Below are 13891 nucleotides of genomic sequence, written 5' to 3'. Positions count from 1 at the left end.
AATCTCAACACTGGTTGAGTGCATATGTAGCAGCTGAGATACATAATCATGGAGACACTGTTACAGTGCAATGCAGAGGCACTCTGTGCCATAATGAAGACATATTAATGAAGAGTTTGGAATCAGAGGGACTTAACATGAACTCTAAACTTGTTCTAAAATGAAAACAGACCTTTTTCACATGCTGGCAACTTTTAAAAAAGCTGAAATAGTGCTGAGGAAACGTTTGATTTACAATATATTACATAGCTATTGGGGCTTTTCAATTAAGTGATAAAGGGAGTTACTGATGTCCAGCAAGCACACCTTAAAAGGACTGTTCAGTCTAAGCTGACTTGGGTTAATCAAGCCATTCCATTTTGAACATTGCCATTTTCTCTTTTTGGGGTAATTGAACATGTTCATCACTGAAAGCAATAAGAAGCAGTATTCTCGGATCATTCTGAGGCACTACTGCATGTATAATGGAGACAAACACAAAGCCAAGCCATTCATGCATCATGTTCGATAGTACTGAGTTCATGTAGCAATACAACATTAGCTTACATTTGTGAATGAATACACAGAGCACAATGCATCAGAAAATGAATGTTGTGTCTCTGGAATTTTGTCTCTGGATTTCTGGAGTTTTATGCCAAAAACATTTTACTTGTAATTCAGTGTCGGAGGTGTTAAACAAATCCAATGAAATATTGTTTGCTAACCTACAAAGAAAACATTACTATGAATGATTGTCATTCTGTGCTTACTATAGGAGAGGAATTGTCAGGAATTTAAGTGCACGTTTGTTTCAGTAGAAGTTGGATATTAGTCTCATTTTCAAAATATGTCATGTAAATATGTTCAGCCCAGAGCAAATTAATCACACCATTACTTCAGGGTTCAAACCTCCTCTGAGGGATTATGTAATCTTGTCTTATTTATGTCTTATTTTTGTAATCTCTGTGTTCAGCTGTTACATGGGGATTGATGAAATTAACTAAAAGTAAAATTAGATTTTGGAGGGGACTAAAATTGAAATTAATGATTGTCAAGAGTGTATTTTGAATAAATGAGTTAAATAAGGTATGCCCATAATTAATGTAAAAAGAATACAGAAATGTATACAATTGTTTGAAAATTTTATTGATGTTTATCAATTATCTTTAATCAACTCCTCTGAAATTAGTTTATTGAATAATTTAATTGCAGATATGTTACTTTAATTGATGAAATATTGAAATATAATGAACCTTAATAATAATGAATGTACAAATATATCTATTCTAAAATGTCTGAATATGTAGCTAAAAATAATAGTGTGAAGCAAGTTTTAATGCCAAGAATGTGATTACCAGAGGTTTTAAAAAGATTCCAATTGTAATACTTGAAAGTAAAGTTTTAAAGGTGTTCTTATATATTAATCTTTGAGATTTGTTTTATTTTGTCATTGTCATTAAATTGTCACTACCTTTTTTTTTAAAGCAAACATATCATTTGTTTTTCTAGAGGCTGGTGATGGTGGTGATGTTGGTTATGATGACAGAAATCAACATATTCCTTAATGTGACGCTGTGATAATTTTATTTTCTTTTTGTAGAAACATGTTTAATCCCTTATAATTAATTATATGTAAATTTGACCCCTTTGAATAACATGACATAGTTGAGTAATGCACAATTTGGTGAATTGTTAATCTGTTGAAAATTGTTGTAAAGAATAAACTAGTTTACTCCGATTTACAAAATGCGGCCCTGTAGTAAGAGAGTGATTGATGATTGATTCAGCGCTGACCGAAGTCTGCATGGGCTATAATGCGTAGCAGTTCAATTCAAGCTGGCTCACCTGTATAAATTCAATGTTTAATAGTTAAGATGCTTTAAAAGATAGTAGTGCCAAATATCCCAAAATTCAGCTTAGCAAAATTAGCAATGATTTATTGTCTCACTACCATGTAACTGAATCTCTCAACAACATAGTTGTAATACAGGCTAATGGTTCGGAGCTTAAAAGGATGATTATTATTGGCTTTCTGCACAGTGTATTTCAGAACTGCCAGCACATTGATGGGTGGAGAAATTCCAGGTCAACCTTGAAAATCTAATATTACTGTGCTGAATGTTGTGATGAATGTTGTGCTGAATGTTGTGCTGAATGTTGACAAAGCCAACATTCAAAAAAATGTAATGATCATTTTTAGTTGCAATTTTTGTAAGTTTATTATTCTGTCAGACTGGCTTCTAAAACATTTTTACTTGAATGAGAAATTTCAAAATATGTTTAAGGAGCAAGCAAAAGAGACATCATTTTAAAATAAGACTCAAATGGATTTTAAACTAGATAGGCCTACAGATATGTATAACCTACCCATCAATCAAAAAACTGCTAAACTCCAATTATTTACAAAAAATGCTTCTGTTAGAAGATTACCATTCTTTCACTTTGAAAGATGTATTCACATTGAAAATTCACCCTTGCCATTTCTGAACAATTCAATAATGAAAGGATTCGGAAAACAAATAAATAATTAATTAAGTTAAATTGAACAAAACATGTAAGTTTGAATATAAGGCTAACAACAACAAAAGAAAATAATACAAAATAGCTGCACAATTTATCATAGACCAACAGGTCTATGGAGTCAAATTAGGGTCTTTAATGGTGACGAAAAAAAAATAATATCGCAAATATAAGATTAGCATTTTGCATTTTACGTTCCTAATTTGTTTCTGCAATACTTTCTCCCTTTTGCGTTTCTTTCTTTTCTTTGCGTTTCACATTTTATGTTGCTGCTTTTGTTTTGCAATACTTTCTCCCTTTTGCGTTTCTTTCTTTTGTTTGCGCGTCACTGCTTTTCTTTGCGTCTTGCATTTTACGTTCATAATTTTTTTTTGCGCTTCTCTCTTTTCTTTGCTCCGGTTTTACCCTCTGTGTGGGGGCGGGGAAAGAGGCGTGGCCAAGAGCGAAAGGCGTGCTGTGAACGTTCAGCGTCAGTTCAGCTTCCTTCCACTCGCTGAACTGAACTGCTGCAGCAGCGCATCTGGTGTTAAAGGAAGAGAGAGGTCGGGTGTGTGCGAGGTGGTGGCGCATTTCAGGGCATTGTTTTTATTCGCTCAGGTTTTCAAAAGATCATTTCAAACCGACCTCAGTAAAATGTTAATAATAATAATAATATATATATTTTAAACGAAGTTTTAAAAGGGCACTTTCGTTGATAAAGGGCAGAGTTGGTGGTGCTTTAGCACCTGATGTCTATGTCTGCACGCATATACCTGTGGTCCAGCTGGGCGACCGTCTGCCCTGATACCAGTAACCAAATTGCAGTGCTGTGTGGTTCAACTGATGACGCTGAACGTTCACAGCACGCCTTTCGCTCTTGGCCACGCCTCTTTCCACGCCCCCACACAGAGGGTAAAACCGGAGCAAAGAAAAGAGAGAAGCGCAAAAAAAAATTATGAACGTAAAATGCGAGACGCAAAGAAAAGCAGTGACGCGCAAAGAAAAGAAAGAAACGCAAAAGGGAGAAAGTATTGCAGAAACAAATTAGGAACGTAAAATGCAAAATGCTAATCTTATATTTGCGATATTATTTTTTTTTCGTCACCATTAAAGTCCCTAATTTGACTCCATACAGGTCCAGCAAGTTCATCATGTGTTGAATCTTTTTAGACATTGAGGCTGGGGTTTCATGTCACAGCTCAATATGACAGTTGCTCCTCCCTTGTGTGATCTTGGAGCAATGGCCAACTCTACTGGCATGTACAAACGTATTCTGATGCTGCTTCAAAGCATAGCATGACACTCTGTAGTCTTTTTAATTTATTTTACTTTTAAAGTAGTGCCTCACACAGAATTATGATTGTTTTTTTTTGTTTTTTTTAAGTGAATTAATGTTCTTATTTCCATCATACAAACAAAACTTAGTAGTTTTGATTTTTAAGGTAGATTTCAGTTATTTGGTTCAGCATTATTATGGATGAATCTTTTAAGCCCATTCCCACATAATAGAGAATGAAAAGCACAACACTAATCCCATATTAAGATATCTTAACTATACGGGGCATGTCTAATAACAGTTCTACTCAATATTCAGAACACTGTGTTTAGATTTGCTCACTGAGGTAATTCCAAATTGTTTTTACAGCATTTCCACTATTATAAATGACCATGAGTTTCATAGATTTGAACAAATGTAGGTCAGCCTGTGTTTTGTTTTACTCACTCACCTCTGAAATGTAAGTAACCAGCCATGAAAGTGCAATTTTGCATAAACTATTTGACAATGATCAAGTAATTATTGAAGTTGCTATAATTGTTACTAATAAATATAAGCTGGTGAGAGACAATGAACTTAATTCAGTTTATGGATACACATACTGGCATATATTGGTGGTACTTTGCATAATTTAAAATATGTTCACTGTTTGTGAAGCTCACCTGGTTACGTTATTTAGCCTCTGACTACATGCTAGTTGGTTGTGCTAGAATCATCACTAGCCCAGAACGTTATACCAGCAGGGTGATTATGACATCATCATCGCGGCCCTGCCACAGCATCTCTCCCTCAAAGTCCACCATCTTGTGCTTGCGACAGCGCAGCAGAATTCCAACCACCTTATCAGAGATCTTGACATAGCGGTCGAATAGGCGGCCAAAAGTCACATAAACGCAGCCCTGCTTGTCCCTCGTGCCCATGTCACGGATGATGAAGCACATCTCGTCCATTTCACGACGGATGTGCTTCTGGGCTCGATCTGCTCGCTGGGCTGTTCTGGAGCCCTCCTTGGGGCGACCATAGCCTGCATCACCCTTGCGGAGTCGGGTGGCCATGGCGTGATCATAGTCGAAGTCCTCGCTAAAAGGGTTGAGTTTCTGACCCTCAGTGTGCTGCTCTGCAAACATCTTCCATTTGTTCTTCAGGTCATCCATTGTAGTAACCTTTATCTGCAAAGTACAGAGTGATAAAAATTTACTTTTGTACAATTTGAACAAGTATCAGAGATTTGAATTGAATATTTACCCACTTATAGTATGGTGAATATATTAATACATTTTTATTCCGTATATTCTGAAGGTAACTGAACTTTTTAGAACCTTTCTGATATGATAACTTGGAGTAATGTCTTATAGTTCACCAACAAACTTTGATGTTTTACAGAGTAACAGATGTACAATCAGAGAAAAAATGTTCTTCTTGTTATGCTAATTTGTATGGGATGGATTTTTCTAGCTTCCAATGTTATTAGTTGGGGAATTAAAAGGCATAGTGTCTCATTCAAGTCTTGTTTATGAGCAGAGTGAGTCAACTCATCATTTGCCAAAGCTCACACTGTACTGTTCTCTTCTTGCATGTGTGAGACTGTAACTGCTTGGTATTTCTTGTGACGTCTTAAAAGACTCTTATTCCCGGTTCTGTGCACCAGGGAGAATGTGTCACATTAAACTTGAGACTAGAGGCCAACAGCCAGAGCAGTGAAGTAAATAGCAGACTGACACTGCTGTGAGAGTTCTCACTCATCAAGTTCAGGGAGCTATGCGGCACTCTTTGAAGGTCAGATAGATAAATCATCTACTGTATTCTATTTGCATATATTCCATTGCAAGGACATATTCAGAATACTCTGATGTCATTTAGGTGGAAAATTATTCATGAGTTACAGAAAGATGAGTGTGTGTTTTGGGGTGGTGTGGGTTAGGAAAATTTTGACACTGTGGGGACAGTAGTTAGATGGTCAGTAGCGAATCACATTCACGCGCTTTGCTTTTAAACTTTTGATTTAAAAAATGTAGTGCCTTGTTTCCCCTATTTAAAAAGTTCATGATGAGTGGAATAATACTGTAAACAATGAAATATGTGTGATACACAGACCCTACCTTGGCTCTGCTAATTGGTATCTTTTGTTCAAGCTCGCTTTGATCGCTGTTGTCACTTAGTGACGCATCTTCTCCAAGTCCGCTGTCCTCTGTTTCTGTGCTACTGCTGCGAGACATGCTCTTCTCTCCTCTCTTTTTCAGGGACGTTGTCAGGGCTGCTGCCTTGCCGACACAGTGTCGCCTTATAGTGGGAGATTTATTCAGGCAGTTTCTAGGCTCCTCAGGTGCCAGTTGATTGGTATGGATCTTCTCCTTGATGGAGTTCACCGATTCTTGGCTGCTCTCACTGTGCTTTGGTGTGATGGTCTTGCTCACCAAGCACGTCTTGATCCTACTGCCACCGTCGTCTTCGCCATTCGTTGCGAAGACACGTGGCGTGACCAGGAGCTTGACCTCACTTCTCTCGTTCTCCTTCTCTTTGGCTTGCTCGATGATGGAGTCAGGAATCCACCCTGAGGGGATTGTGTCTTGTTTGCTGGTGTGCTCATTTGCCCAGGTCTGCCAGCTCTTGGCTAGGCTGCTCACTGCAGCCGCCACTCTGATCCTCCTTACAGCTCGGCTAAAGGGCCGACTCTGAGTGGTGGTCAAACTCATGGCTAGTGAACTCTGTTTGGAAGATCTCGGCAGGACATGGGGCTTTTAATATGTCACTAAAGAGGAAGTACCTCCCCAGAGGTGGGAGGTACAACATTCCTCTTATGCATATGGTGACCACCGCGACCCCCAACATATTAGCAGAATGTTTGCCCTGTGAGGGCAAAGGAGGGGCAGGTGGCCATGCCAAGAAGTGTTGCCTCACCCGTCCCTCTTTGTAATCAAATAAAAATATCATACCACAACAGACAAGGCTGCGTGTCTTCATTCAGGAGTCACATGCATGTTCTGTAATGCATTTATAAATAAAAAGTGCATCACAAAGATAACTTTGGTCACTGATTAAAAGGCCTCTCCAAGTACAGCCTTATGCATTGCTACTGAATGCTTTTTGGAGCTTGCCAACACTGTATGTGAAAGGCTATTTTTGCATTTTGGCTGTTGCAATGTGCATGTTGTGTCTTCCGTTGATTGATACACAGGCCTGTTCTGAAAGCATGAGCCAGGCTATTTTAGGGAGGAGAGTCATGTGCAGCAAATCTGGGACGAGCCAAAGACTCTATAACAAGTCTGCTCTATTTACACCACACAGATGATAATACATCATTTAAGAATCATCATTTGTGAGATTAAAGCCCTAAAATGTTAAGAAAGGGGTAATGAGTAAACATGAAGCACAAAAGTAGCTCCACAACCTGGAGGAAAAGATCTCAGTAGTACTTTTAGACAAAAAAACCCTTAAATTCAATAAACTAAGTGAAGTATATTATAATGGACATCAATTCTATATTGGTATATGTAAACTGCTGAACTGAACATTTCCACAAGAATTTATTATTTGGCAGAGCCCAATACATGTTTAAACATGAACACTTTATTTAAAATCAACACATGGTCTGGTATAGCATATTCAATATTGCCTTAATTCTATTTTCCACATAACAAGTGGGATGCCATCTATTATTGTCCTTGCTTTTTAAACATACCAAAAGATTATCAGCTGGATTCACATCTAGGAGAAAAGAACATTCCGTTTTTCACCCGTGTTTTTTTTACAGCATTGCTTGTTTTAGCTGCTTGAGGCAGCACAGTTGTGGTGACAGAAATGAATGGGTCTTCGCTACAGATGCTCTTCCTCCCTTTTGGGGTGAGTCACACACGGAGGAGTGTAATGCAGGATGAGAGCGTTACTTACATCAGTGCTGACACTGTCAGCCAGACACACTCACACAGCACCGCAGGTCGCCTCTCATGTGTATTTAAAACCCCTTAGACTAGCCAAAGCAATACTGACCTCACATTCCTGTAAAATGGATTAAAAGATGGTTGACATGGAAGCCTACTGAGTATCCAAATTAAATTTCACAGTGAGGAAGAAATGGATAAGGAAATTGCAAACTCGCTAACAGAAAAAAAACTGAAGACTCAAAGGGTTCAAGAGTGGGGGGGGGGGGGGGGGGGGGGCATCCTCTTCTGGCCACCACAATAACTACAATGGAAACATTAAATAGCAACATAAGTAAAGAGAACATGGATAAAATACATGTCCCATATGGGTATACTGGTGGCAGTAATAAACACACACGGACACATGCACACACACAGAATAGAGTGATATATACATACATTAATTAAGCATGCAAAAACTTAAAATCAAATATGGATATAGTGCTTCATACAAACCATCCTTTACTGCCTATATACAGTATTACTGCGTTTCATTTAAATGACTGCAATTATATTTTCTAACTTGTGGGTTATTACGGTAAAGTAACAGCCTACTGCACCTGGCAGAAATGAGTAAGTGAGCTGTTGAGTGACCAACATCTCTAGGTCCACGGTAGGTGAGCTGGTGAGTGACCAACATCTCTAGGTCCACGGTAGGTGAGCTGGTGAGTGACCAACATCTCTAGGTCCACGGTAGGTGAGCTGGTGAGTGACCAACATCTCTAGGTCCACGGTAGGTGAGCTGGTGAGTGACCAACATCTCTAGGTCCACGGTCGGTGTGTCATCTTTGACTTTTACTCCTCCTGATGCATGAAGGGCAGCTCTTCACTTTTTGTTTCTCTTTACTTATGTTGCTATTTAATGTTTCCATTGTAGTTATTGTGGTGGCCAGAAGAGGATGCCCCCCCCCCCCACTCTTGAACCCTTTGAGTCTTCAGGCCTGAACTCTGACATGATTAAAGCTGCTTTGTGACAATGGCTGTTGTAAAAAGCAAATAACCTTGATTTTACTTGATTTTGACTAGGTAGTATAGCCTTAATATCTGAAATTGTGTTCGGGAATTGGTTTAGGTTTTCCTGAATAAAAAAGCAGTAGCAACTTATTCACTTACAAAGTCCTAATTAATGAAACTACCTTTAAGTTACTATTAGCAAACCAGCCCAACATTGTGATAAGAGCACAATTTATCATTTATGTAAATGATCACAATTTGTCATTTATGTAAATTATAGTTTTTTTAGATTCTTTTCTGTTACCACAAGTATGGCACTTGGAATAAAGACAATAAAGGTATTCTGAACAGACTCCCACCACCACACTAGGGGTGTAGACAGAAAATGTGTTAATACTATCATGATGATATCCAGTTGAGATCCCAGAATCTTATGACTGAATTTGGAGGGCAATTAATCCCAAGCTACTTTTCAACAAGCATCATGTGCTGGGGCAAATGTATTCAGTGTAATTTATGTGGAGGACGCTGGGGACGTGGTGAAACATGTCCCCACCATGTTTTGAAAGTGTATTCTGAAGATATTAATATGTCCACTAGACATAGTCTTTGCTTCATTTATTAAATAATATGCTTGTTTTAGTCAAAACATATTGTGTTTCTATTTGTGCTTATATTTTGTCACAAGAGGCTGGGTAATATCTGCAATACAACTGGCATTTTGTCAAAACAATTAGAAAACAATTGTACTACAAATTGTACTAATTCTTGTTTACTTCTTGGGCTGTTCAGTGCCAACAGGCCAGTAAACCTTTCATGAACCTTTTCCTTTCAGTCCCAGGGCTGATTTCTTTTCAGTGAGCATACTTGATTTTTTTTAAAGGGAATGTAAAATTTGAGAGGTGTCTGAACTGAATGTATCACCCCACAATCACGCACAATACCATGAGTGACTTGTTCTAGGTTTGACTCTCTCTATGAGTTATTTCACACCTGAATTTTGGTCATTATCTTAATATTATTCTGTCTGCTTGGAATTCTTAATTAGGCCAATATGATAATGTTTAGCATTTATCCAGCTGCAGGGGAATTAGGGCACTGCCATGAAGATACGACAACATTTCTGGAGCACTTCTATGTAAGTCATAAATGCTGCCAAACCAAGGTAAATCAGTTTTATCATCATTGTTTACCACTTATACTGAGAGAAATCCTTATAAAATTCTAGGCTTTTCTGACTCCTTCAATATATTCCTTAAATTCTGACTCAGGCATAATCTCATTGTAAATGGCCTTAGGGCTATTTTCTTTGTACAAGAGATGCATGAGATTTGACTAGTATTAAACACCCTTTCTATAATGGTATCACTAATGTGATGAGGGCTTTAGATGACATTGTTGACATTTTTCCTAAATCAACATGGCTATGATTTTAGAGGCTTACCATGACTAATTTACATTTGCCTTGTAATTGATATTACAGCCCCTACAGCAGACCTTCCAGATGAATTGAAATGACTCCTGCCCTACAATTGTCAGTCCTTGAGCTAACACCCCTACAGTATTTTTATCTTGCTTTGCAGTAACTTTGGTATGAGACTCGTTGTGGGTTGTCGCTACAACTGCCCAACTAACTCTCTCTGTCTCTCTCTGGATATCTCATATTTAAAAATAGACTGAACACATATGAGTCAACAAGCATATTTGTACCTATTTCCTATTTGCCTTTATTTTTGGCAACTTATGAATGACCTATAGAAAAGAGATGATATCATGGTTCATGTATGCAAAACATTGTAATAACCAGACAGAAGTTGATAGAGAATTTAATCACTTTTCAAGAATTTTATTAATGAGTTTGGTGAATTTAATGTGTATTGAATGTAATATCTTGAATCGTGTAATATCTTGAAAGTAGTATAATAATAATATAGTGATTAGTATAGTATAAGTTATAGTATAGTATAAGTTGAATTCTATAATAGTAAAAAATAGTAAACTTAAATTAGGAAGGCGTGTCATAACATCAGATCTGAAAGACTAGAGCCGGACATTAGCCAGTTGAATGATGCTAGGATATTTTCTTGATCAGTATTCATTGTCCCTGATAAATACAGTCAAATAACAGTGACATAATGAGTGTAGTAAACTGAGCTGTGACATATCTAATATGATTCTGAAAAGTACTGATTATTTAGGCATTGTATCATTGATCAGTTACAATAACCACACGAATGGAATACAACAAGAATCACATTTATACAGAAAAAGGCAAAATCTTGATTAACAAATACTGCTAGATTTTGATTAGTTATACTTTAAAGGGAAAGTTCTATGCTAAATTGGTGAATTGTTAATGAAACCGAACGTCAAAGTCAAATTTATTTATATAGTGTTTTTTATATAACACATGTTGTCACAAAGCAGCTTTACAAGGTCCAGATCCCTAATGAGCAAGCCAGGGACTCCCTAGGTGGGGTTTAGATAGAATTCTTGGGAGGACCAAGACTCAAAATGGAACACATCCGCCATTGGGTGGCCCAGCTAGGTCTATACGTAGTCTATAGCAAGCATGCTTTGGTTCTATTTAAGCCAATTAGCTGTCATGCTAAGTTTCCATTCACAGTGTGATCAGTTGAACTGCTGGCATAATGGTGTTGTGAAAGAAACCTGCACAGGCCTGTCCACATGCAACGCTCCTTCCTGGTACTTGGCAACTACAGCAGAAAACCTCTGACCACCACCAGCTTTAGAAACCTTCTCTACCTTCAGTGTAATATGACCTCCTCAGACTGGCATGCCATCTGAAACATCATGTGTTTCATTGACATGACACCTTTCTTGTTTTAACATATGGTGACACCACAGTAGCATTGTGTTTATTTAACTGTATTAGTTCCTGGTCATACATCATCAAAGGAAACACCAACTAAAGCAGTGAAACAAACCCACTGATATTCGGTGGATTTCATTGTGACATTTCTACTGAAGGACACAGAGAGTTGAAGTACTGCTCAGAAAATTAGGTGATGAAAGCTTTAATAAAATGAGACTAATCCTTTAGGACTGTCTCTGCAAGGTTTGACACAAATCGTATAATCTAGCATAGTCCTTCAGTAAGAGCCTTATCTTGCAGCATTAAAAGTGAATGGGGTTGAATCATAGGAATTAAGTTTAACAACAATCTGCAATTTTCTTGCTTTTCAAATCAGCCCATAATAGACACAGTGGATATGACACCATTTTGGTTTATTTAAATAGGGTAGAGAATTTAGCATGACACTACAGATCTGAATCCAGTTTCCACTGCAGATATCTGCATGACATTTAGAAGTTCATTCTGAAGTCTTTCAGATCAGTGCCCCAATTTAGTCCTCCTATCCAACTGGGCTGTAACTAACCAAAAATGCCAAAGTTGCATAAGCGCCTGTCATCAGCAGATGAAAAAGATGTTGCCATTTCTCTCTTCCGTATGTGCGCTTGTGTGTGTGTACATACTTCATGGATAGGTTTGTAATGATGAATGCTGAAGTGATTGTACGTGTGCGTGTGTCTAGGCGCGTTCACGAGAGAGACTGGCATAGTCACTGAGTCATGTTGTGTGAGTCAGACACAGCTGATCCTTCCAGTCCTCTGACGACACCAGCACCTGCCGGCGCTAGAAAACAGGCCGGCCCTCTGTCTCTTCCTCCGCCGCCCTTCATCCCGCCATCTTCCTCACGCTGTGGTCTGTTTCCTGTTCTATCCAGCCCCTCCTCTTCCTCCATCTCGCGCGCTCTTTCGCGCGCGTTTGCTACGAGTCAAATCAATATGTGCAATCAGTTTTGAAGTGCATGCATGAGATTGACTGGAGAGACACACGACTGAGCTCTGGTGTGCACATACCTAACGTCACCTGGCAGCAATCACACGCATGGCTTTTCTTATTATTAACACATTCGATTTGATCTTCTTTATGGTATAGTTATTAGTAAAAATAAAAACTACATTTAAAATTTGTCTACGATTTCTACAGCCACTTATTGTGGAAAATATTAAAATTTTAATAAATTCAATTTTATTGATGAACTCCCGATCAATCACAACCCGCGATTAATAAATTTAGAAACGGTGTCACCAGCTACATAAAGAAGATTTTAATGGGTTGGTTGTTTGTAATTTTGTAGAGCATGTCTTGTTACGCTGCAAGGTCGGTTACTGCTAAAATGTAATAAAATAGTTCACAGATGATTTGACATCTCAGACAGTAACTGAACTTGATGGTATGTGGCACATGGACAGGCTATTCCATGCACATTTCTGTGAAGGTAAGAGCGTATTAGAGACGCTGGGGAGATCTTTACCAAATATTTTTCTCTTGGGGAGAGTGGGGTGAGTTGTGCCAGTTTTTACTTAAAGTGATTTTAAAGTGAGACTATGATAGTAATGCTTCCAACTAAAATATGTACATGTATTTCAGGATGTGGGGCATCCCTGGAATCAGTCACTTTGGATGTGAATTATAGTATTCACGAAATACAGCTTTTTGAAAAAAAGTGGACTCATGGCACAACTTGCCCCCAGTGCGGGGTAAGTTGTGCCATTGGAGAGAATATATTGGGGTAAATTGTGCCATTGATTACTGAAGTAAAACAATATATTTTGATCTCAAGAACTGTAATGCTATATAAAAGCTAGACAAATTCAATACAAAATTACTAATTTAAGGTTTATTTAAAGTTACTTTACAACATGAAAGGCCAATTTTCTACAAGCCTATTGTGCCACATGAGCACACCAAAGGTCAATTTTCTTAAACAAGGCCTAACACTTCAGAACAAAGTTCAGTTCAAAATGAAACAAAAACAGTAGAAAATATTAAAAGTTTATTAGCATAATTAGCATATCTCTTAATTTGTCCCTTATTGAGCCATTGCAGTTTACATTTACATTTGCATAAGTTGAAGCTATACGCTTTAAATAAGTACCCAATTTTGACTATCTGCATTGTGATAACTGATAATGAGCACCTGACCAATAGACTTCCCTTCTCCACCTCTTTCACTGCTCTGTCCATGTCCTCTAGAGGAGTAGAGGCCCTGCATGTCTTCCTCTTATAACTCCGTGGCATGAATTTCTATTTTGGGTCTAAAATTAAGACACATAGTTTTAGTTTAAGTGATTAAATATAAGAATACAATGTACAATTACAAAAAAAAAGAATATATTTCAAATATTCACAAGTGGGGGTGAGTTGAGCCACTGGCACAACTTACCCCAACCC

The 13891-nt window shown here is 37.9% G+C and overlaps 1 protein-coding gene across 1 annotated transcript; it reads right to left on the bottom strand.

Moving 5' to 3' along the window:
* Positions 1-188: 188 nt before the first annotated feature.
* abraa (actin binding Rho activating protein a) lies at positions 189-6492 on the bottom strand. Its single transcript, XM_077013812.1, has 2 exons — positions 5854-6492; positions 189-4923 (listed from the first exon to the last, which is right to left on the bottom strand). Exons 1-2 carry the CDS (start codon positions 6445-6447, stop codon positions 4486-4488), a joined length of 1032 nt encoding a protein of 343 aa, XP_076869927.1. The 5' UTR covers positions 6448-6492; the 3' UTR covers positions 189-4485.
* Between the last annotated feature and the right edge of the window lie 7399 nt (positions 6493-13891).

Source organism: Brachyhypopomus gauderio, chromosome 8, assembly GCF_052324685.1.
Source record: "Brachyhypopomus gauderio isolate BG-103 chromosome 8, BGAUD_0.2, whole genome shotgun sequence".
Taxonomy (NCBI): domain Eukaryota; kingdom Metazoa; phylum Chordata; class Actinopteri; order Gymnotiformes; family Hypopomidae; genus Brachyhypopomus; species Brachyhypopomus gauderio.
Note: the sequence above shows the minus strand (reverse complement) of the source record. Positions and strands in the feature narration are given on the sequence as shown.

Bases quoted from the DNA above. Each gene is read 5' to 3' on its own strand.
- abraa (XM_077013812.1), bottom strand. From the start codon at position 6,447: ATGAGTTTGACCACCACTCAGAGTCGGCCCTTTAGCCGAGCTGTAAGG. The intron at 4,924-5,853 runs GTAGGGTCTGTG...TGTACTTTGCAG, and splicing joins TACCAATTAGCAGAGCCAAG to ATAAAGGTTACTACAATGGA.